Source organism: Galeopterus variegatus, unplaced genomic scaffold (assembly GCF_000696425.1).
Source record: "Galeopterus variegatus unplaced genomic scaffold, G_variegatus-3.0.2 Scaffold1809, whole genome shotgun sequence".
Taxonomy (NCBI): domain Eukaryota; kingdom Metazoa; phylum Chordata; class Mammalia; order Dermoptera; family Cynocephalidae; genus Galeopterus; species Galeopterus variegatus.
The window spans coordinates 116,052-139,150 of NW_007727920.1; the positions used below are offsets into that span (position 1 = coordinate 116,052).

General features: G+C 36.2%; 1 protein-coding gene across 1 annotated transcript in view; it reads right to left on the bottom strand.

Annotated features, from left to right (window-relative positions):
• PPM1L (protein phosphatase, Mg2+/Mn2+ dependent, 1L) overlaps positions 1-23,099 on the bottom strand; it is a 292,946-nt gene that overhangs the window by 78,784 nt on the left and 191,063 nt on the right. Inside the window, exon 2 of the mRNA XM_008579103.1 lies at positions 7,201-7,375. Coding sequence (XP_008577325.1) covers positions 7,201-7,375 — 175 coding nt within the window. The remainder of the gene's footprint in view (positions 1-7,200; positions 7,376-23,099) is intronic.

The following is a 23,099-nucleotide window of genomic DNA, read 5'->3' on the forward strand; positions in this document are numbered from 1 at the left end:
GAGGCTTAAGAAAATATCTAATACCCTTATTTTATTGAAGAAACCAAGCAGAGAGGTGCAATGTTCCACCACACACACACAAACCTATGCCAGGGATTGTGAATTACATATTTGGGTACTTTCAAACAGCCATTGCAGATAGTTTTCTCTTTTGTAGATGGCCACCAAAAGATAATTTGGCTCTTTAAATCCATGATCTAAAGGGAAAATGCAAGAATTATAACTGAAATTCAAATCAACTTAGTTAAAAAGATTGATATTATTGGCCAGAAAGAAGTTAGTTTTACTACCTGTTTTACTCCTCTCTTGCCACTGGTACATGGCTAATAACTGGCTGCACCACAAAGTCTTCATTATGTTAACAATACTGCCATTCTCATTTTTGCACAGATAAGAAACAGATCTCTAAATTCAGAAACTTTAAATGACAAAGAGAACTGAAACATGGATCAAAGACAGGGATCATGCTGAAAATATTAAAAGGTTACAGGACTAATAACTGTGGTATATCCACTCAATACGGTACTGCAGCCAATACGAATTGCTTTTATGACTAGTTAATAAGAACATGAAGAATTATGATTACATTTCAGTGTTAAATTAAAAAAAAAAAAAGATACAAAATTTGGCACAAATAATTAAAGCCCAGCAGAGAAAAATGACAAGTAAATACAACAAAGATGGTGGTTATGCTTATGTAGTAGAATTAGAGATTACCCTTGTCTCTTCCTTTTTTCCAAATTTTAAAAATGTTCTAAAATATATTTATATTAGTTTTATAATGGAAAAATAAAACAGATTTATTTTTTTACAGAAATTCCAGGGCCCAGCCCGTGGCGCACTCGGGAGAGGGTGGCACTGGGAGCGCAGCAGCGCTCCGGCTACGGGGATCCTATATAGGGATGACCGGTGCGCTCACAGCGCTCACTGGCTGAGCGCAGTGCGGCCGGTCTCAAAAAAAGGACAAAAAAAAAAAAAAGAAAGAAATTCCGAAGCTGATGTCAGAGGTGGCACAGTCAATACTGAACTCCCTTTATAAGTTTCTTTTGAGTCCCTGTTTTTGTCTTCCTTCCAAATCCTCCAATTCCTGTTAGCAAGCCCCTAGAGAGAAATATTTTGAGTCCAGAAACCAGAACATTGGTTCACTCATCATAACCTACATCACAGGTTAAGGAGAACACTGAGGTACTGACTGAAGATATAACGTAAAGAAACTGTACTGTCTCCTTTTCTCTTAAGACCTGTTTGAGAAACATACTGAGAAATTCACTCTATTTGTTAAAGTGAAGAACTTACTGCAAATGCCTTTTACTGCATTTTTTTTTTTTTTTAATATTCTTGGAAAACCTGGAAGGGCCCTAAATAATTCACATTCTCTTTCCTAGGTTTAGTTTCCGAATATGTATTCAATTTTTTTCCCCATGATACTAAATGGCTTTCTTTTTCAGATCACTGATTACTATGACACTAATTGCTCAATTAAAAAGTAGATGTAACTTTTGGGTACCATCTATTTTAAGAAGAATAAAATAAACTCAGTAGGAGGTAACCCTCTAGCTACTTCCTAAATTGCTTAGAGCTTTTTGAAAGGTATTTTTCTAACAAGTGTTATTGGAGTGCTTAGTGTGTCTTCACAACAGGTAGCTTTGTTTGGGTTCAGCTCTCACAAATTCCTATTGTAGAGCTGCATCAGGGAATCACAAAGCAAAGGCTGACAAATTAATGCTGCTCCTTTTTTCTCACCTCCTCTGGGAAAGCTGCATGCGATTGCCTGATACTTGCGAATGGACCTGTAGGTACCAAGCTTTAACTGATGCCCAAAACAATAAGTTAGGAGTTCTCTCCTTTCCTCATCAGTAAGATCTGGCTCACTTTCATTTGCTTTACTTTCTGCTTCTAAGTGCTCTTTCTACTTGGTAGAAACATGTGCTTATTGGAAAGCCATATGGGTTTCCAGTGAATTGTAAGGACAGTAATAAAGCCCTTACTGGTCTGAGAACTCTGAGAAGGAGATCTAAGCAGCAACTTAGGCAACTACCTCGAGGCCTGCAGCAAGATGCTACCATTGGGCATCCACCTGCTGCAGGTGTACTCAGCTTTTCCCAAAGGGAAAAGTATGCAGCTCTATACACCTGTTTCCAGGAGTCTGCTACCCAAGTCTGAGGGTTCTTGAGACTGTGACAGGGAATATCATTCTCAAATAAATGGGCCTACTCTCCTCACAATTCCCTCAAACACAAGGCATTACAAACCATATTACTTTATCCTTAACAAGGGAATGTGTCGGTTATGTATTCATGCCCAAACATTTAAAAAAAAATTAAAAACAGAATTTGAGATTACTTACAGAAACATAAAAAATATGCCATCATAAAAACGAACATGTGAGGAGAGATTCCCTCTGCTGGTATTTCAACCCTTCACCTTCTGCCCACTGACAAATAAAGAATATTTAGGTTAATGATGCTCTCTGAGACAATGTGAAATGCTATTTTGATCTCTTCTTCTCAAATTATACCACTGCTTTCCTTGGAAATTTTTCTACACTAAGCCTTATCTACTGAAGTACGTATGAACTTGTACTTCAATTAAACAAAAACATTAATAGATAAATGCAAACTACACCTTACTTTTTACTCTGGATTTTGCTTAGTATAAATGCTAATAAAAGGATCAAAACTATCTTAATGAGGATCCAAGAATGATAGCTCACAACCTCTTCTTCCAAAACCTACTTTTGCTTGTCTCATGTAGTCTTACTCCCTATCCCAACAAAAGTATGCCTGGGCATATTCATGTGCAGATGCCATGAAAGCTGAGTGACGGTGTTCTTTTAGTCAGATATTAGGTACAAATCACATGGACTGTGCGAGAAGAGAGAGAAAAGGCAACAGAGCAAGCAGGAAACTCACAGCTATACATGGCCTTGCAGAAATTATAGCTATCTGAGTTTTCCGTTGTTCATTCAGAGACCAGAAGCATAGTTTTAGAATGGGAAGACATCTATGAGACCCTGCTCATGCCATCAATTAATAGGACTTTAATTAATAGCCCATCAATTAATGGGCTTTAGGAAGGTGTGGTGACCTACTCAAGGTCACATATCTGGTTGGCAGCAGAGCTAGGAATATAATATGGAACTTTTGGTTCGAAGTCCTCTTTCAATTATACCACAAACAAAAATAAAAAGCATAAATGCCCAACACAGGAGAATATTTAGTAATATTTTCAAATAGGATATCATGTAGGTATCAAAATTATTTTAACATGAAGTTTTAATGAAATGAGGAAGTGCTTATAATGTTAAGCAAAAAAAGCAGGATATAAAACTAAAAGATACCAACCACATTTTAAAAATGCTTAGAGTGAAGGAAATATACTAAGATGTTTACAATGGTAAAATTACTAATAATTACTGTTCTTTTATTATAATATTATATACAATATCTATTTATTTCTGCAATTAAACTAATACTTGAAGTGAAAAAATGAATTTAAAAAAATAAAATATCGTATTGGAAAATATAACCTAACTAGTCAGAACTATATAAAATAAAATACATAGATTCTAGATAAGAACTTAAAGTCTCTGTTGTATGGACTTGTCCGCAAATTCGGTGACACACATGGCTTTTGCTTACTTCCCATTTCTTTGCTGGAGTTCAGGTTGCTAGACAGTTGAATCGTGGATGGGTAGAGTATTAAGGTATATGAGGGTACTTCAAAAAGTATATGAAAAATAGAATTAAAAGATAATACAAATCTTTCCAGGAACTTTTTTAAAAAGTACTCTCATATATGTATTTTTTTAAATTACTATATTTATCATTACAGAATATAATCACTTGGGGGAAGAAAGGACACAGAGAAAGACAGGAAAAAAAAGGAAAGGAGAAAAGGTTCTGAGCCAAAGCTTTCAGACAAGTGTCTAAGAATTTTTTTCATTGCAGTCTTCTGTGGGGGATTGGTTCCAAGACCCCTGCATATACCAAAATCTGTAAATGCTTAAGTCCCTCATATAAAATGGTGTAGTATTTGCATATAACCTATGCATATATCCCTGTGTACTTTAAATTATCTCTAGATTACTTATAACACCTAAGAGAATGTAAATGCTATGTAAATATTATTATACTGTATTTTTTATTTGTATTATTTTTTACTGCTGTGTTGTGTGTTTTTATTTATTTATTTTTTTCCTGAATATTTTCCACCAGAGTTTGATTGAATCTATGGATGCAGAACCCACAGACATGGAAGGATGACTGTAATTGGTGTTTAGAAGTTTAGAAGCCACAACTGGTGGTATTTGTCACTAAGTCACTTAGGCTGATTTATCAGTAGAAAAGCATTAAAGACAAATTAACCTCTCTCCAGAGAGCAAGGTATTTTGTAACAATTAACTACTTACTACACCTGGTAGAGCTGAATTATGAACGTAAGGAAGTTAAACTGGGATAGCATGGAAAGAAGCTAAGCAGTTGAAGCAAATGAGTATCAGCATAGGATGGCAGTATCTGACGGCACTGGATACTATTACCAATTTTCTATCCTATTTCCTTTGTGTTATGATGAAATATTTTTCTGTTAAATAGCAGTATCTTTTCTTATTTTCTCTCTTTCTTTCTTTGAAATAATTAATATATGGTTATGGAGGAGGAGGCTGTGACCTTTTGATTTTACAACACACAATGACATTCATTCATATATACACACAACCCCCAATCAATTCTGCCACCCTGAATCACACAGAGCCCAGAATGGGAGATTTAACAAATAAATGTTCCTGACTTCTCAAAGCTTCTGAAGACTGTTTTTAAATATTTCCTTCTGCCTCTCCAAACACTACATGCCAAGGAAAGACTCTAAGAGTATTTCAAACTGGTTTGAAGAATAGTAAGATCCAAATCTGTGCTCATTCAGCATTAGTGACATTAAGTAGCATTTGCAATACGATTTCTAAGGACTTCCCCAAACATGATATATTTTATTATTATAATAACCCTGGAAAATTTTATTAGCCCAGCTTTACAGATGAAGAAACAGAGGTTTTGAGAGATTGCCTCACTGAAGATCACACCAATATTGGGCTAGAGGGAAGGCCTGGAACTTAGATCCTCTAACTCTCAATCCTATGTTTATTTCCACTGTTTCATGCTACATGGTTTTTTTGATAAATTAATTCCATGCAAAAGTAATCGTCCTTAAAAGCCCCCCGTACTAGTGTACCTCTGAAGATTAGTTGCTCAACAAAGTACAGAAAAGTGGAAAATTACCTCGAAGAAGGAAAAAATGGAGGGGTGGGAGGTTGTAGCCAATGTTTATTCACATGACGGTGTCTATTTGTGCCCCTTCATCCACTAGAATGCATCCCTCTTTTCACAAATACACGTTCATCATTTGTCCTTCAAGGTTTAAACTAATGCCCACCCCTAAAGAAATCCATGGAAAACTTCAGCTATTTTCACTATTCCTTGACTCCACATCTCAGCTTAAGTTTAATAGCTTGTGGATCTAACAGGGTGTGCTTAGTCCCAAATTCCTCAGGAATTTTCCCCCAGGGGTCATATATGTATGCTTTTGCTCCCCAGTTAGACTTTAAGCAAGATCTATGTTTTCTACATTCAGACTTCTCCTCATCTTTTCAATGCTATTCTCTCTTTCTTCCAACTGCCTAGTGTATCACTATGCACTCAACAAATGCTTACTGAGAAAATGAGAACCTGTATTAGTGTGGTGAAAGCACAGCTTGGTTAGTAATTAGGAGGTTGAAGTCTCAGCTCTACAGCTAAGTTACTGCGTTATTCCAGGCAAGCCAATGGGTCCTGGTTTTCTCACCATAAAATGGTTATGGGGGCAGGAAGTAGGTGGACTATATGAGAGCTATGATTGATAAGATGTAATGAATATTTAAATATTTGATTGGGGCTGATCACAATCTCACTTTATTCCATTATGGATGAGAGAGGAGATGAATAAGAATTCCAGTGAGAAGAATATTAAAAGTAAGACAAATACAGAGACCAAATAACTAACCACCCAACAAGCAGAAAAAAGGCAATGTGTCTGGAAGATTAATAAAGCAAAAATGAATCAGAGAGAGAAGAGATTTCCTGAGCAAGGCTAGAAATGTAGGTCTTGCTTGAAAGGGATGTGAAGGAGTTAGAGGGTGGAATGTAAATGGAAAAGCTTGATAACTAGAAAAATTGCTTTAGTGGTTAGGCAAATGTAGTACACTATTTCTTTCTTTTTTTTTTAATTTGCTCTTCTGTTTGCTATTCAAGTTTGAAATCAAATGTTAAGAATGCCAGCACTGAGAATACATAGATTATGATGAAGAAAATAATATGCATACTAAAACATCTTTGTGAAATAAAAACAGAAGTTCCTGGTATTAAAATAAGGATTAATACTATCAATATTTGACCATTAGAAACCTAATTTCCTGTACTTTTTCCTCCTTTTTTTTTTAAAGAGGGGAGAGATATGGCAATTTTAATCAGGATATTTTTACTGCATAAGTTTAATTTTGTTAAAGATTTTAGTAATTCCAAGTAATACTGCACCAGTTTCATTAAAATTGGTTTTAGCTGACAGACCATGTAATTGATAAAAATGGTGTTTTAAGGAGGTCTGTTCATGACTTCATTAATAAGCTCCCTTGTATGGGATGAATTTATAACGTGCGGTGAACCGAAGTCTCTGGTGGGTATTAGGGCTAGAATTCATCTGAGCCACTAAGGAAAAGAAAGTCAAGCTCAGCTTAAACCTTCAAGAAAAAAATAGTACCTCTTTAGAAAAAAAAACTTCTGAAATTAAAAAAAAAAATCACTTGAATCAAATAACAGTTCTTGGATTATCAGATGTAAAATTTTTCAGTCGGTTCCAAAACTGAAGTGCCACTTTAAAAGATTAAGTGAATAGGAGTACACAGTTGATAACAGGCCAGAAAAAATTCTAGTTAAAAACAGCAAAAATTTAAAGGGATTTGAAATTTAAAAGCCATTTTTAGGAATCTCTTGACAAAGGTTTGATACTAAAACTGCAGAGAATAAACTTACTATTAATCCATGTTATATAACTTGTATCCAGTTTGCTCTTAAGCTTCTACCTCAGAAAAGAGCTTAAATTTAACCAAGGTCTATAAAGAAAATTTTGCAGGGAAAAAAAATTGCGTGTGTGTATTAAAGACAAACATACCTGCTTCGTCATAGGACACAGTCAATTTTTCTAGCATTTCTCGGTCAATTGATAGAATCTGCTGTTCAAGAATGGTCTGGTAGGACAATACACTGTTTTCTTTGTCTTTTTCGTAGTCCTGGAGATGCTGTTTAAGGGCTTCTGGGAGTCGAGATTTTACATATTCAGCTGCAGTCTGCAGATAAAACAGTCAGAGAACCCCATCAGAACTTCTCATTTTAGGCTTTTCATTTACCCTCAGGTGCCATAGAGAGAACTCAAAGCACTGTGGAACCAACCCTTCAGACAAGCATGCCTCTGTCATTGTCATTTTAAAAATTCCACCATACCCAGTAAGTTGGATCTTCAAACAGAATCACAGACCCCTCAGAGTTTTCTACTAGGCTTAAAGGTATGCTAGATTTGATTTGATATTCACAGAGTTAGTACTCAGATTTATTCCAGTGAACTCTGAAGACCCTATGATAGTACTTTTGTGGGATATAAATTTGACTTGTCCTGGTCTAGAATGTAGAAGATAGTCACTCATCTGAGTAGTGAGCTCACTCATACTATGGCATACACATCCATGTTTTGCTTTGCCATTCTCCATGTGTTAGTGCTTCACACAAGAACTCCTGGGAAATAAATAGAAAAGAGAGCCCTCTACTAAGGCTGATAATGAAATAATGGGATAAATAGAAAACGAAGAGATCTAAGACAATGATGCCCCTTAACGTGAAGAAAAAAAAAAAAAAGAACTGTTCACCACTTAAATGTCTTAGCCTTCAAATACAGTATTATTTTTTGTTTTTCTGAGGTTAAAAAACAAAGTTATATAATGTCAGGGATAATATATCCGTTTTCTGTGAAGCATACATATATCTACATATTGTATTTAATATTATTATCATAAATGCATAGGGAAAGATATGGAAGGCTGTACTTCAATTGCAGAAGATAATCTTACATTTCATACTTTTGTATTGTTTCCATGGTCTTAACTATATAATTTTTAAAAATTATCTTTAAAATATATTTCTTTGTAACCTTCATAGTTTTTCTTTTAAATGTTAGCGCAATTTAGGATGAAAAGAAACTTGTCAGAACAATGACAACTGACTTCCCAGGAAAAGTCCACTGGGAAGTGGTGGGGAAAAGCTTATATTTCAGTCTTCAAAGTAGTCAGGGTTGGCACACAACACTTTTTATTTCCAGATTTATATTTAGATTCCCTAAGTCAGTTGCTGATGAAGTTATAATTTTAAAATATCACCAAACATTGTTTAATCTCTCTGCCAGCCAGATAGTGCAGAACAAATAAAATTATTCCATAAAACATAAATGGACTCAGCACATTAGCCTGACATGTTTAATTCTAGAGTTTAATAACAATATTCCCTAGCCACTGGAAAACTAAGAGAGACACTACAGAATAACTGTTTTTAAACTCACACTACCTTGCTGTTCACTGTAATGTCTTTGATTTTTTTTCCTTGGAATACCTGTGAGGTACGGGAAATAGTTTTATAATTCACATTTTACAAATATTGATGTACTCTATATTATTGAAAGCATACTACATATTTCTTTCCAATTGTGCCCACTGATTGTGTTTGTAATGAAATTTACTTTTCTAACTACAATCATGATATAGATCTTTGAACAGGGCCTATATATTTGATTATATTGAATTATATTTCTGTATCTTCACAATAACTTTGAGTGAAAATAGGCAAATTATTGGTTTGGCAAAGCCTTCATATCTTTCAACATCTGACTCCACTGCTTTAAACTCTGTTAGTGTTACCTAACCTAACTTCTATAAACACCTGAGAGCACCCAACGATCTTCCAATTATTTGTACAGATATAGACATTTTAGCTCCTCAGTTTGGCAGAAATAAAGATGGTATCTTACACATTATTGTGTTCCCCCAGCACCAGGTTCAGTGCTTTGTACCACAGAAGCTTAACACCTTGAGAGCATGTAAGAATGAGATACTTTAGATAGTCTTTGGAGAAAAATTATCAACTTGTCAAAAAGTTTTTGCCTACAAACAGAACTTCCTTTCATGATTCCAGATAATAACAATAAGAGTCTGGTTTTCTACTGGCAAATGGAACTACATTTTGTCTTTAATTATCATTGATGCCATTCTTTTAGAAAAGTAAACAGCTCAAACATCATTCACATGCCAAAATGGCAAATTATGTAACTCACACATAGAGCTGTACATGAAGCTTTATTTGTCTTCCTCTCCAAAATCGTTTGATCTTCTCCATTCTTGCCTTTATTTCTGCATTTGGCAATGGGCTTGACTCTGCGAGGGCCCTTTGTGGAGTCATGTAGAGCATACCTCAGAACTGTACACCTGAGTTAATAAGCATTGTCTCCCAAGTGTTAACTCCCCCCGGACATTCAGGTTCGTGCTTATCTGAACTACTGAGTAGGTTCTCAACTGCATCCTAGGTGGTGGTGGAGCCGCGTCAGAGTAGAAAGTATGAGAAAGTTCTCAGGTATCCTCTAGTTAGACCTGAGAAGATGGTGGTCTCTACAACCTGGAATAAAAAGCTTATGAAGCAGGGCACAAAAGATGCCCAATGCACCTTCTTACAAATGTGCATACGTTTACACTACCCATGCCAACTTCAGTCTGGAAGACATCAAAGAGCTAGAGCAAACCCTATAAAAAGAACTTAGTGGGTGAAAAGGATAAAAGAAAAAAAGAAGAATTATTAAGAATCTAAATTCTGGGAACCTAATAGGCAGAATGCTGATATTGGTCATTAAACTAAAAAACTATTTACTATTACAGTGGCATGTTAAGAAATAATTGATACATATTAAAGAAACTGGGAGAAGTGCAAAAATATAGTTCAAGAACTATTAACTGCTTCACAATTCATCTTAAAAAGAAAATCTGTTGCCAGTCAGCTCTAACCTATTGACTGTCTGCTGAGTAAAGCACAGACTGTCAGTGTTCAAAGAACAAACCTCTACCATAAAGAAACCTGCAATTTCAATGTGCAAACAAAAAACATATTTTACAAAGCGGTACAAAAATAGGCAGGAATCTTGAGAAAACTAATATATTTAATACACAAGCTATGTTAAGTGTTGAGCAGCTTCTAGGGAGAGAAATTAAGATGGGAGAGAGGACACAAAAATAATCAGGAAATCGCTCTGGTGGAGTTTAAAGACCAATTTTTGAGGTAAGAGTCACTTACTGGAGGAAAGAAAAGCAATCTAGAAAGTAGTGAGTGTGACTTCATAGGGAGAAATAAAAAGAAATGAAGTTGATAAAATTAGGAGTATGAGAGAACTGGCAGTTGGAGAAGACTCAACTACCTGTTAAACCAGGGACTTCTGATTTGCAGGAGTTAGTAGTAACAGGAAACACCTGTAACAGGTTAAAAAGTGAAATAAATGATCAAATCTTGTTTGAGGAAAAATATGTTACAAGCTGAATTTAAGACTCACTGAAAGAAATAAGATTAAAGTGAGACAAGTAAAAAGTCTGAAGAAAAGGAAAACTGGCTTTCTACACTGTGGTTGGAGAATAAATTGGACAATCTTTTTAGACAGAAAATGAAAAAATGTAACAAAAACTTCAAAATAGTTTACACCTTTTACCTAGTAACTGTCTTCATAGGAATTTATTTTAAGGAAAAGTTAAAGATGAGAACAAAACAAACACTTGTGAGCAAATATATTTATCAAAATATTATTCATGATAATGAAAATCTGTCTAGAAATTGGTTGACTAAATTATAGGATATACATGCAATGAAATACAATGTAGCTATCAAAATCCGTGTTATGAAAAAATACAAAATTATGTGGGGAAATGTTCATAATAAAAAGATTACCAAGTAGTTAGGATACTATAAATGTATGAGGAAAAAACTGAACTAATGTGCATCATTAGTTTTCTCAGAGTAGTAAAAACATTTGGGTGATTTTTTTCCTCTATGTAATTTTCTGCATTTTCCAAATTTTATAAAATGAAAGTAATATTTCTATGTGCTGGCACTGTGCTGAATACTTTATATACATGTGTTAGCTTATTTAATCCTCACAACAACCCTAATAGGTTTTAAGACTCAGAGAGGTTAAGTAAGTTATCCTCGGTCATGCAGTGAGCAATGGAGCAGGAAACACCAATTACTGGTGATTTAGAAAAGGAAAAAAAAAGGGCCGGCCCGGTGGCGCACTGCTATAGTGCGCCGCTTGGGAAGCGCACTGCTATAGTGCGCCGCTTGGGAAGCGTGGCGGTGCTCCCGCCGAGGGGTCGGATCCCACATACAGACCGGTTCCCGCTCACGGGCTGAGCAAGGCGCGGGAGCAACACCGAGGGTTGCGATCCCGTTGCTGGTCCCGGTCCGGTACGGGGGCGACACTGAGGGTTGCGATCCGTTGCCGGACACGGAAAAAGACAAAAAGGAAAAAAAAATTAATATTGTAAAAATAAAGTGACGCCTACTGTGGTCATTTCTGTACAAAGTAAATCAGCCCCAAGCTAGGATAAAGCCCAGGAGAAGAGAACAAAAAAGCACATGAGCAAAGCTTGGCGAGAGATACATGTGAATTGGCTTCAGCGATACAACACTGGAAGCTAAGGATGATGGTGGAGCTGCTAGAGTAATGGGAACACTCAGTAAAGTGAAACAACATATTAAATTTACTTTTGGGTTTTTTTTTTTTTTAGTTTTTCTTTTCTTTTTTCTTTTATTTTGTCGATATACAATGTGGTTGATTATTGTAGCCCATTACCAAAACCTCCCTCCCTCCTCCCTCTCCCCCTCCCACCCAACAATGTCCTTTCTGTATGCTTGTCGTGTCAACTTCAAGGAATAGTAATTGTTATGTCTTCTTCTCCCCCGCCGTTTTGTGTGTGTGTGTGTGTGTGTGTGTGTGTGTGTGTGTGTGAATTTATTTATTTATTTTTATCTCCCACCAATAAGTGAGAACATGTGGTATTTCTCTTTCTGTGCCTGATTTGTTTCAATTAATATAATTCTCGCAGCACTCTTTACAATAGCCAAGAGTTGGAACCAGCCCAAATGTCCATCATCGGATGAGTGGATATGGAAAATGTGGTATATCTACACAATGGAATACTACTCAGCTATAAAAAAGAATGAAATACTGCCATTTGCAACAACAGGGATGGACCTTGAGAGAATTAAATTTACTTTTGAACTGTAAGCCTGAAAACTATCCATCTCTCCATAGTTTAGAGACTATTCACCAGCACCACCACCCCTTGGAGGAAAGAAAAAACAAAACAAAACAAAAAACTCACGAGCACAAGGAAAAGGTGTTAAACTTATTTTATAGAACCATGAAGAAAAATAACAAAACAATGATTTTGGCTGCAAGTTTCCAGGGAGGCAAAAGCCATTTTCAAGAAAAGATATTAAATGATGTTGAATTAAACTGTAATAGAGCCTCCATTAGAAAAAGATCACAAGTAAATTACAGCTACATTCAAATCTCTTTTAACACTTTTTCTGGGAATTTGCAAAGGTAAAATGAGTACTCATTTTGACTTTTAGTGGACTTAAAATAAAAGCAGCTTTCTGATGTCCTTAACTATGAAAATATGCTTCATCATATTATAATTTTTATTTAATACTGTATGTCATAGCTGTGGGAGTTTTTCATTTTTTGTTCCCTCCTTTTTAATCAAATGTTCTATTTTTATTACCAATTCTAAGACTTAGTGTATAGTATGCAATTTTATAAAGTTTTAGTTATGGTATTCAAAAGAAAGAAAGCTCCCCTATACTAAATAAATTCTTACTCAGAAGGTATTTTAAAACCAAGAAATGGATTTTATCATTAAGATCATAATGAGTTGTGTTAATGTTGGTCCTGATATAGAGACCCAATTTCAAAGTAACTTTGAAAAACCAGTGGATGAGATTTTAAGATTTCAAAAAATCTGGGAAATGCATCTTCAGAAGAAATATCCTCTTTTGTCTCAAGAATGGTGAAAAGAGTGCTTTGCCAAGATAAAAAGTTTCAGAATTTTAATATCTTTTAAATTCTATGATTTTATAAATTACTCTTCCCCCTCCATTTTAACTCCCCCCATACACACACTCACACACACACATGCACACGCACACACACGAGCAGAGAGAAATCCTCAAGCTCCATTCAACTGAATGGGACATATAATTGATGGCAGTGCCTTTCAGTTTATATTTACACCACACACATAACTTGAAACACACAGCATTGCTGCTTCAGATATGTGTGTTGACTGTGAATGAACACAGGCTTCTAAAGCTGGATCAAATGGAAACTAACACAAAGAGGCTGATCCTTGCACTCATGGTAAGGGTAAATTTAACACTGATTTCACGCACAATAAGATACTAGATCTGGCTCTACGGGCATCAGTGACCCTCCCAGTAAGGAGACTCTGGCACCAAGGAAGACATATGAGGGGGGCAAAATGGGAAATCAATTCTGTAAATAGGAATTAGAAATAGGAAACGGGCTGAATTTGGGGAAATGGTAACTCAAGACATTGACAAGATAAAGGAAAGATGATTATGGGAATCCTTCAAAATTCGTGCCAGAGCAAGACAGAAGAGAGAAGGATGTAATATTTTATTGCAGGCAAGGTTTCCGTGCCCTTGAAGGGAAGAGAATGTGTGTGCTGATTTGGCAGCAGCCAGCACATAGACCACACGTTAATTTACTTAGGTCCACTTTGGAATCCATCTTTCTTATGGTAACATATCATTAACTTTTGACAGCTGCTCTTTGGCTCCAGGCACTTTAAAACAAAGTCAGAGTGAGTGCCCTTGCCCACCAGGAAGAGGACACAGGAAAGGGAGTTATTCCTCTCGTGCCTGCCAAGAGGGTCATTTCTTGCTATTTTTAGTCTTTGCCACTTTTAACCTGGAGAGGTTATTTAAGTGAGAAAAAGTGTCTTTGAGATGACCATCTTGTACTCTTGAATTCATACTGCTGCCTCAAAAAGGCAAATTTGATCCCTTCAGGAAAATGTCTCAGGCTTAAATCAGAAGCATATAAATGAAATCTTACACCTATATCAAAGATCTAAGATTGCTCTGGAGAAGCAAAGCCGCAGATGTGCAAACACTAGTCAGTTGTGTGGCAAAATGACCATCGTGGAGGGCATACACCTACTAATGTGGAGACTAAAGTTTTCCTTTAGTTTAAACATTAAGGTGATGACTGCTAAACTGTAGGTTATTCGGGACAATTCCTCTGGGATTGCTCATGTGACAAACCTTTAATAACTTTATCAGGCATCTAATTCATATTTAATCTGACATTATATTCACATGGTAGCACCAAGCATGCCAGTGTGAAAATATAACTCAAATCCCACTTCCTGTATGATGGCTTCCCTAACTGCACATGGCTGCTTTTATACATAAAAACTAAATTACCTCCCTTTTCTAGATCCCCACTCTCTAATTGCAGTAAGATATAATTAGCCAAGGTATCAAATATTGTTTAGCCATATGGTCCATTTTCCTTATCTTGCAATTTTGGTCAAAATCTACATTCAGACTCTAGGGGATTAAAAAATTTATCTGTTTACAGTCTGGAGAAAAGTTGAGGTTATTTCCCTGCTACAAAAGTGATGATGAATGAATTCTTTGCCCCTCAATTACCACACATTTTTTCCAGGGAAAAGGTAAAGGGATAAGTTATACCAGTTCCATGGTCCTTCCCTTAATTTTTTTTTTTTAAAGCACATTAAGTTCTCCTGAGAAATGGCAACATAAAAATTACCTACCAACAGACTTTTTCATAAATCTGTCAAGAAAATAAGTAGCACTTGGTCAAAGCAGTCTGGCTAAATTTTTGTGATGGGTGAGTACCTACATTTTCAGTAGTTACAGACAGAAGTAAGAAATTGTTTCACATTCTATACAATGCAAAGTAATGTTTGTTTATAGAGAGAAATATGATTCGTATTTCAAAGAAAATTATGGTTAATTACTGATAGAATTCCCCTCCATTTCTGAATCTTGGGCTATAGAGCTTGGGGAAATATTAACTTCTAAAAGTGCTATCCAAATATATTCTAGAAAGTCCCATGCAGAATGCTAACTAAAAATGCCCTTGAGGATTGAGAAAGCCAATGGAACCACCTGTTATAAATGAATTATAAAACACTCATGAGTTATTAATCAAAAAGAACTCTGTAGCTATGACAGCAGAGTGACCCCTCAGGGAGGTGGCCAAAACATAGATAAAATGTTCTTTGGCCAACCACTATTTGTACATCAGCAATGTCAGAGAACTCTTGCTGGGCCTCACTTGGCTTCTGTCCCACAACTACCTGTCAGGCTCTTTAGGGTGTACCTCCAGAAAGCAAGTGTGGCCAGGGTGGCAGGGAAGCCCCACAGTGACTGATGTTCCCAACCTGATGTGACTTTAAGAAGTACCTTCAAAACCAGTATTAGATTTAGCCTCCTAACTTGTGCAGTAGGGGTGGAAAAGGGTTGGTCTTTCTGTCCAGGAAGCTGGAAACTGCCTTATTTAGTGTGATGTGAGTAATCCAAAAAGGACCGCATCCCAAGACATTTTCCCCTTTGGCCTTATTTGATGCCTTATTTGAAATTCTATCATTCCAGATTCCATCTTTGGTTAACGCCAGCTCTTCCCCTATCAAAAGGCAAACGTTGTAAGGAGGAGTAAACACTAAGTAATGTTCAGTCTTAGTATGGACAAGTTGATCAATTTTTACCTACAGGGAGGTGGGTTGTGAAGTAATAAGGCACCCAGGAAAACTCCTGAGAATGGGGTGTAAACTGGGAGAGTGAAGATCAGGAAAGACAAACATTGTCTACTCTGAAATTTAACTTTGTGTGTAGGAAAACACAAAGATCTGTACTGCTTGAAGGTTTAAGTTACTCTTTTCCAACTCTGGCTCCCCCTTCAGGATCTACCATCAAAGCTTGTTGGAGGCTAACATAACAAAGCAAACTTACTTTGTTGCTTGTCACTCATAGGTAAAGAACTCATTGAGTAGCATCTGTTGCGTGCACATAGTTTTAAAACTTCTGTACAGACAGGAGTCATCCATCAGTACAGACAGGAGTCATCCATCACTCAGGATGCAAAAGTAGTCTCAGAGTAAAAGCTTCAGCTTCCTCACTGGTCCTACTCCAGCACTACCCTCCTTTCAGACCTTGATTACAGCTCTCAGTCACTTCTGAGTGTCTCCATCTAGTCACCTATTTTCTCTCCAGTAGTTCATGAGCAACTAGCAGGGAGGACCAACGCTTTTTCACATATGTGGACTTCTCTAACACTTAATCCAATATTGGCATGCCAGAAGAACACGATGGAGAACAGGTGCTTTAAAACCAGGCTTAATATCTGTGAGTGATAATTCTACGTGACCACAAAGAAAGATAAAACAAGACCAGGCCCACGGTGTTTCTTCCTATCACTCTGACATTTGCCTCTCTTCTGCCATAAAGCATACAAATATCACACTATTTTTTACTTCCTAAGCATCTCATCTTATTTAATATCACAGGACACCACTTGCAAGGACTGCTGCAAATGGTCTGGACAGAGCCAGAGGCTGTTATATTTCATACTGAGAATGTGTTTCCTAATATTTTTGTATTATTTTTGTTTAATTTTGAACCTGGATAAAAATCATTGATAACAATGGCAACACTTCCCAGAAAAACACACACAGTATCTAATGTATCAGTTTAGGAACCCAGGTATGAAGTTCATGAGCCCGGTCACAGTGAAGCCTTATTATATCTATGAATGAGAAGGGCACTAGGACAGGACTTCAGTTTTCTCTATAAAATTAGGTGGCTGGACTTGATCAGTGTTTCTGCAGGGGTGGCACTCCAACCAACTGCTTCTGAGTCACCTGGGGTGGGGAGAGAGCATGACTTCTTTAAAAAAGCAGTTTCATGGGTCCTGTTCCATACTTACTAAATAAAGATTTTTTTTAGAGTAGGATTCTAGAATCTGCTTTTTAAACTTGTGCTATATATTAACAGGCTCACTAAAAGGTGAAGAACACCAGATCCTACCCATTAGAGATTCTGATTTTAACAGGTCTAGGCATGTGTATTTTTTTAATTGTAAATGTTTACCAAGTATAGTATTTTGTTCCAATACCTGCATACACAGGCATGTGTATACTTACAAAGCTTTATAACAAATTCTGATGTACCTCTAGGGTTGTACCAGACCCTCCACAAGAACAGTCACTCAGTTTGGCAAGTAAATATTTTTAACTCTTATAAAAACCTAGACCTGTATGCAATGATATTCTTACACAATCTGTCTACCCTCAGTGCCACAGCCTTCTTTTACTATATAAAAGGCTGAGCCCTTGCCTGAAGCAATCTAACTGGCCTTGTACACTTCTGATGCCAGGGAGCACCTGGCACTCTTTCACAGCAGCTTGTGGGCAATCAAGCAAGTCTCAGCAAGCTATGTGAAGCAGGCCACAAAATGACCTGTGGCAAAGACGTCAAAAACAGTGATTTCCTCCTGACCATCACCAGGCATGGTCAGAACATTAACCTGACCTCTGCCAGGACTGCCAGTGGAATTTTAAAAAAAAATTTTATTAGCATATTCATTGTTACAAATCATACTTATTCCTATGTCCCTTATCTGATTTCTCCCTTTCCTCCTCCCCTTCTCCCTCCCCCTTCCCCCTCCCTTCTCTAACAACCATAGATGTGTTCTCTCCATCTGATTGATTAACTGTTCCTCTATTGGTTTGTTGCCTAGATGATCTGTCCAATACTGAGATAGGTGTGATCAAGTCCTCCCCTATCATGGTAAATCAGATGCTTCTTCTATCACTCTGGAGTGTGCTTTCTGGGGACAGAGGACCTCTTCCTTTTTTTTTTTGGTCTCCACTGCCAGTGGAATTTTGAATCCTGGAGAGCTGCAGCAAAATGTAGCAGAAGGGAAAGGAAATCAGCATTACCAACAATATTGCATAACTCTGCATGCAGGGTTTGAAAGGTTATCTTATTTTAGCAAGAGGAAAATGAGATATCTAATTGTGTGAAAAGCTATAATTTCAGCAGTGAATGCACCTGCTTACGTAAATGTAAAATGACAGGTTTTAAAATCTGAATGGGCAAATAGTTCATGGTCTTTACCATGAACTCTGTAAAGAGAAATTTTTTTTTTCCCAAGCCAACAACTGGATGAGCAGTCATAGGCTGGAACTATACACTTTTAACTAATATTTACTGCGTATCTACTATGTGCCAGACACTGTGCTAGGAGCTAGGGACAAATGGTGGGCAAAAGCAGACAGGTGCCTGCTCTCATGGTGCTTATGCTCTAGTGAGACAGAAATAGGTAAGCATATAAATACAAACAGATGTGCTCTAAGGAAAGCATATGAATAAGCATATTTATATAAATAAATAGATAAGCATATAATACAAACAAGTGCTCTAAGGAAAGCAAAAAGATTCTTTGAGGGGAAACAACAAAAGAATCTAAACAGTGTGGTGTGGAGGGCTAGGGGAAGGCTTCTCCTAGAGAGTGATGCTTGAGCCAAGATCTAAAAAATGATTTGGGGGTTCACTGGCAAAGGGGTAAGGAGTAAGACGAGGTTAACACAGTCAGGAAAGACAGCATGTTTTATTGATATGAGTTTTCAAAAATGTGGATAAAATAGAGCCATGGGTGAATAAAAGTTGTAATTTTATGGGAGGAAAGGCCTCAAGACTGATTTGCGCTCTGAGGTGTTGGATACCAGCCATTGAGTTTGTTTGGAATATAAGGAAGGGAGCGACATGCACTACACTTGCCCCAACAAAAACAATGATAACTTTCTATTTGTTGTGGAAAAAATTAGTTTCTAAGTTCCTTTTCATTAAAATGGGTTTATCATAAAGAGTCTGAGTTAAAAACAATGTTAGGTCCCAACACACTGTTGACTTCCCAGTTGATGCCCATGTATTTTTCATTCTTTCTCTTTCTCACGTACTTATGCTGGTGCCTTTCTTTAGTGCAGGTAGAGCCTTAGTCCTCCGTTCATGTTTCTCTCACGCATCGAATTTAAACCATTTTGACCTTTCTGCTATAACATGCAAAGTCATAACATATCTGGGTGTCTTATACTAGCCTTTTTTTTTTTAAAGTCAAAAAAGATGTTCTTTTATGAAGGGAACTGTGGGTTAAAACAGCATCAACTGATAAGCATGAACTAGCTTGGAATCATTCATCTCAAGTTGTAAAATTCTTGCCCCCAAAAGTCAATGGAATAAAACTAAATGAGCTTTTCTCTTTTAAGAACTGTATGGAAGTTGCCTCAGTATGGTAAGAAAGTGGCACTGTCAAAGGCAGAGGAAAGAAGCCCAATGGTCTCCCCACTCCAAATCTCACCTCATTATCATCCTGTGTGGAAATATGGTCCTATTCCACAAAGAAAGTTCCCCACAAACAGGAGTTTAAAAAAGAGACTCAGATGTATAATATGGCCTAGCATTTTCCACTGGGAGAGACTCAGTTCCAAAAGATAAAAATTGGGGTAGAGACAGCATTTACATCTTCAAGGGTTTTCCCACCTACCTAGGAGAAGGGATGGAGAAATCAGAAGTAACATGATTTACCCTTTTAGGTGGGCTGGCCGAACTCTCTAGAAGGCATACATTTAACAGCTACCATTTATGAAATACTGTGTGTCAGGTGCTATGCTTAGTACTTTATATAAATTACTTAATTTAATTCTCACAACAACCCTGATCACTAATGTTTTGCAGATGTTTTGCACACCCCCCCGTAATCCTTTGCCTTCAGCAAAGTCTATAGTTTCATAAATATTTTGTGTAGGCAATTTTTAGGAATTTGGGGCTAAGAAAAATAAGACAGTAAAATTGAAATAAACCTACGGATAAAATTAAGACACAAAATATATACTTTAAGATTCCCTATTTGTTATTAGAGATGAATTAAAAACAGACTCAATTTCTTGGCACTAAATGCAAAGAAATAAAGACAGCCATCAGCACAAGTCACAGTGTCCTTAAAATAAATCATAAGAAGGATCAAAACAATGCCTATGGCAGACATTAATCAATCAAAGAATTATTTGCCACTGAGCCCAGATCCACCCTTAGAATCCTTCTCAATACAGTATTACAATGTAGCCACCAAGCAATCAAAGTCAGCACATGAGATGACAGCTGTTTACAAACCTTGGTCTAAATCCAGGGTAGTAAGAGCCCAAACATCTGTTTTTATAAATAAAGTTTTATCAGAACATGGCCCTGTCCATTTGTTTACATCTTGTCTATGGCTACTTTTACACCTCAATGGCAGAGTTGAGCAGTTGAGACAGACAGTAGGGTTTGCAAAGCCTAAAATATAACAATATGGTTCTCTACAGAAAAAATTGCCAAACCCTGGTAAAGATGAATGGCCAAACAAAAGCAAAAATTAGCAGATATAGGTACATGTATATTATTGACATTGTTTAGCATATATTTATGTGCCTTCATGTATGGGGCACAGTGTTAGGTTCCAGGTGTACAAAAACAAATTGCACATAATCCTCACTTTGAAATAGCTTACAATCTCGCTACTGAGATGACTATTTATAAGACAATTTGGTCAATTATAAAATGTAAGAATGTACAACTTACTATGTGAGCCCAACAAAATGATTTAAAAATTCTAACACCTCAGAGATATTTCTTAAGCATTCTATTGCTTTCCACTTGACCATACAACCTAAAATATTAGAGGGAATCTTAGAAATTGTAGTCTGGTAGCAATCCTAGAGAAAATGGATGAATAAAAATGCAGCCAGACATTATAAAGGGTGGCTGCTTTACTTGATGTGAGATTAAAAATTAAAAGGTTATTAAGCATTCTAAAAACAATGGGCAATTGGTGATGCCTCATAAAAACTATCTTGAGTAACTTTAGATTCTCAAAACAGTCAATTGTCAGGAACCACATAATCACAAGAAAATTAACAAGGTTCCAAGGAGACACATAAAGTTTGAATTAGGATTCACAGTAGATTGGCAGGGACATAATAAATCCATAATCATAGTGATCTACAGCTGCTCCAATGTTAGAAAATAATGAATTACTTAGTGAGAACTGGTGTCTCTGAAATGGCAAGAAAAAAAAATCTACTTTGGAGCAGTGCCCTATCTTTATGTCCCATACCTAGATAATCCATATCCAAGGGTGATCCACCTAAGATTTATTGTTGCAACAAGCAATTTCCAAATGCCATCAATCATTATGGAAATGGTTAGACTAGAAAAAGTATAAACTTTGCCATCTACAGTACTCTATTATTAATTTCCTTTTATTCCCCAAGGTAGTACCTGTGATTCTTCTTCAAAACATATTGTGTTGATTTAAGAGCCCTAGGATAAATAAATCATTGTATAAGTCAACATGACTTATGAGACACATGCAACAAACCAAACTTTCTTTTCTAACACAAATCATATGCCCACATTTCAATAAGCTGGCCATTTTTGCATTGAATAGCTATTTATAAATTAAATGTTTCCAACTGTGTTTGAAATCTTTCCTTTAAGTGCAGTCCAAAACAAAGTTTTATATGTAAGACATTTTAATATAATACTTTAATGGTATCCTTCCCAAGAAGTAGGTAAATTCTTAGGGTCCTTTCTAATGCTTCAATTAAAGAGAAAATTAAGTTTGGGTATATATGTGTGTGTCCTATAGAATTTTCAAATGAAAATTCTATATATAATATCTTAATTCCTAATTTAACAAGTGCAATCAGGAAATGAAGAGTTTCATAAGTGAATGTACCATTTAACTCAACTTTACTACTCTAAATGATGAAAAATTATTTTAACCTTTTTGATGAAAATGTCTCTAAAGTGAAACATATGCTTTCACAGTATTTCAAACAGAATGCACAGAAAAAAATCCAGTGTTTTCTGATAATTTAAGGCCATCTTCAGTACATGAAGGGAGGGTTGTAGCATGCATGTCTCCTGAATATGAGTTTGGCTCCCACACCAAATCACCCTGACTGCTGTGAGAAACTCTGGGTTCCCCTCCATAGGCAGATAATCCTGCTTCTAAGAGGCTACTTTATGCACAATTATCCAGCCTCAATACTTGGAAAATGTTTAACCTTATTGGAGAAAAGTTCACGAGCTTTGTGATTCTCATTTCTCCTTGCCCGTTTTAATTTACTTACAGTGTTCCAGATAGCTTAAATGAAAAAAAAAAGTCTATCCTTCAGATAAGTGGAGTGTATGAAATGCAGAAAGGTGAATACTAAATAAATATTTACTTTGTGTCAAAAATTGTAAAGAATTTCCCTTAAGATTCATATACTCTAAGAAATCCCATCAAAATGACATGAATAAAACTGGTAATTTCTAATCTATGATATTTATAATGCACATGGATGGATCAAAGAACATAAGGAATTCTTATAAAAATCTAAATGGAGTTTGTGTAATTTTTTAATGAAATATCATATAGCTTTACATTCTTGCCTAAATATTCATTATTTGGAGTAAGACTGATACTATGTCTTTCACCTCTGATTCTTTAACACTTTGTAGTAGATATTACGTAGGTTTTCAATAAGCGCTTGGTGAATGAGTGAATCAAAAGACTTCAGTGTCACAAAAACATTTTAAAATTCCAATATCCAAAACTTTAAATTATCACTACCTTAAATCACATAAATTACTACACTAAAAAGTGAACCATATTTAGCAACTTATCAGCGAAATTAGTGCTTTCAAATATTATTCATGACTGACCAACTTCTTATCAATGCACAAGAATGAAAGAACAACTACCAAGGAGTTTTTCCTGTGTATGCTTCTGGAAACCACCATGAAACGGTGGAAACTTCCATATTGAACAGTAATAATCTTAACTTCCTTACG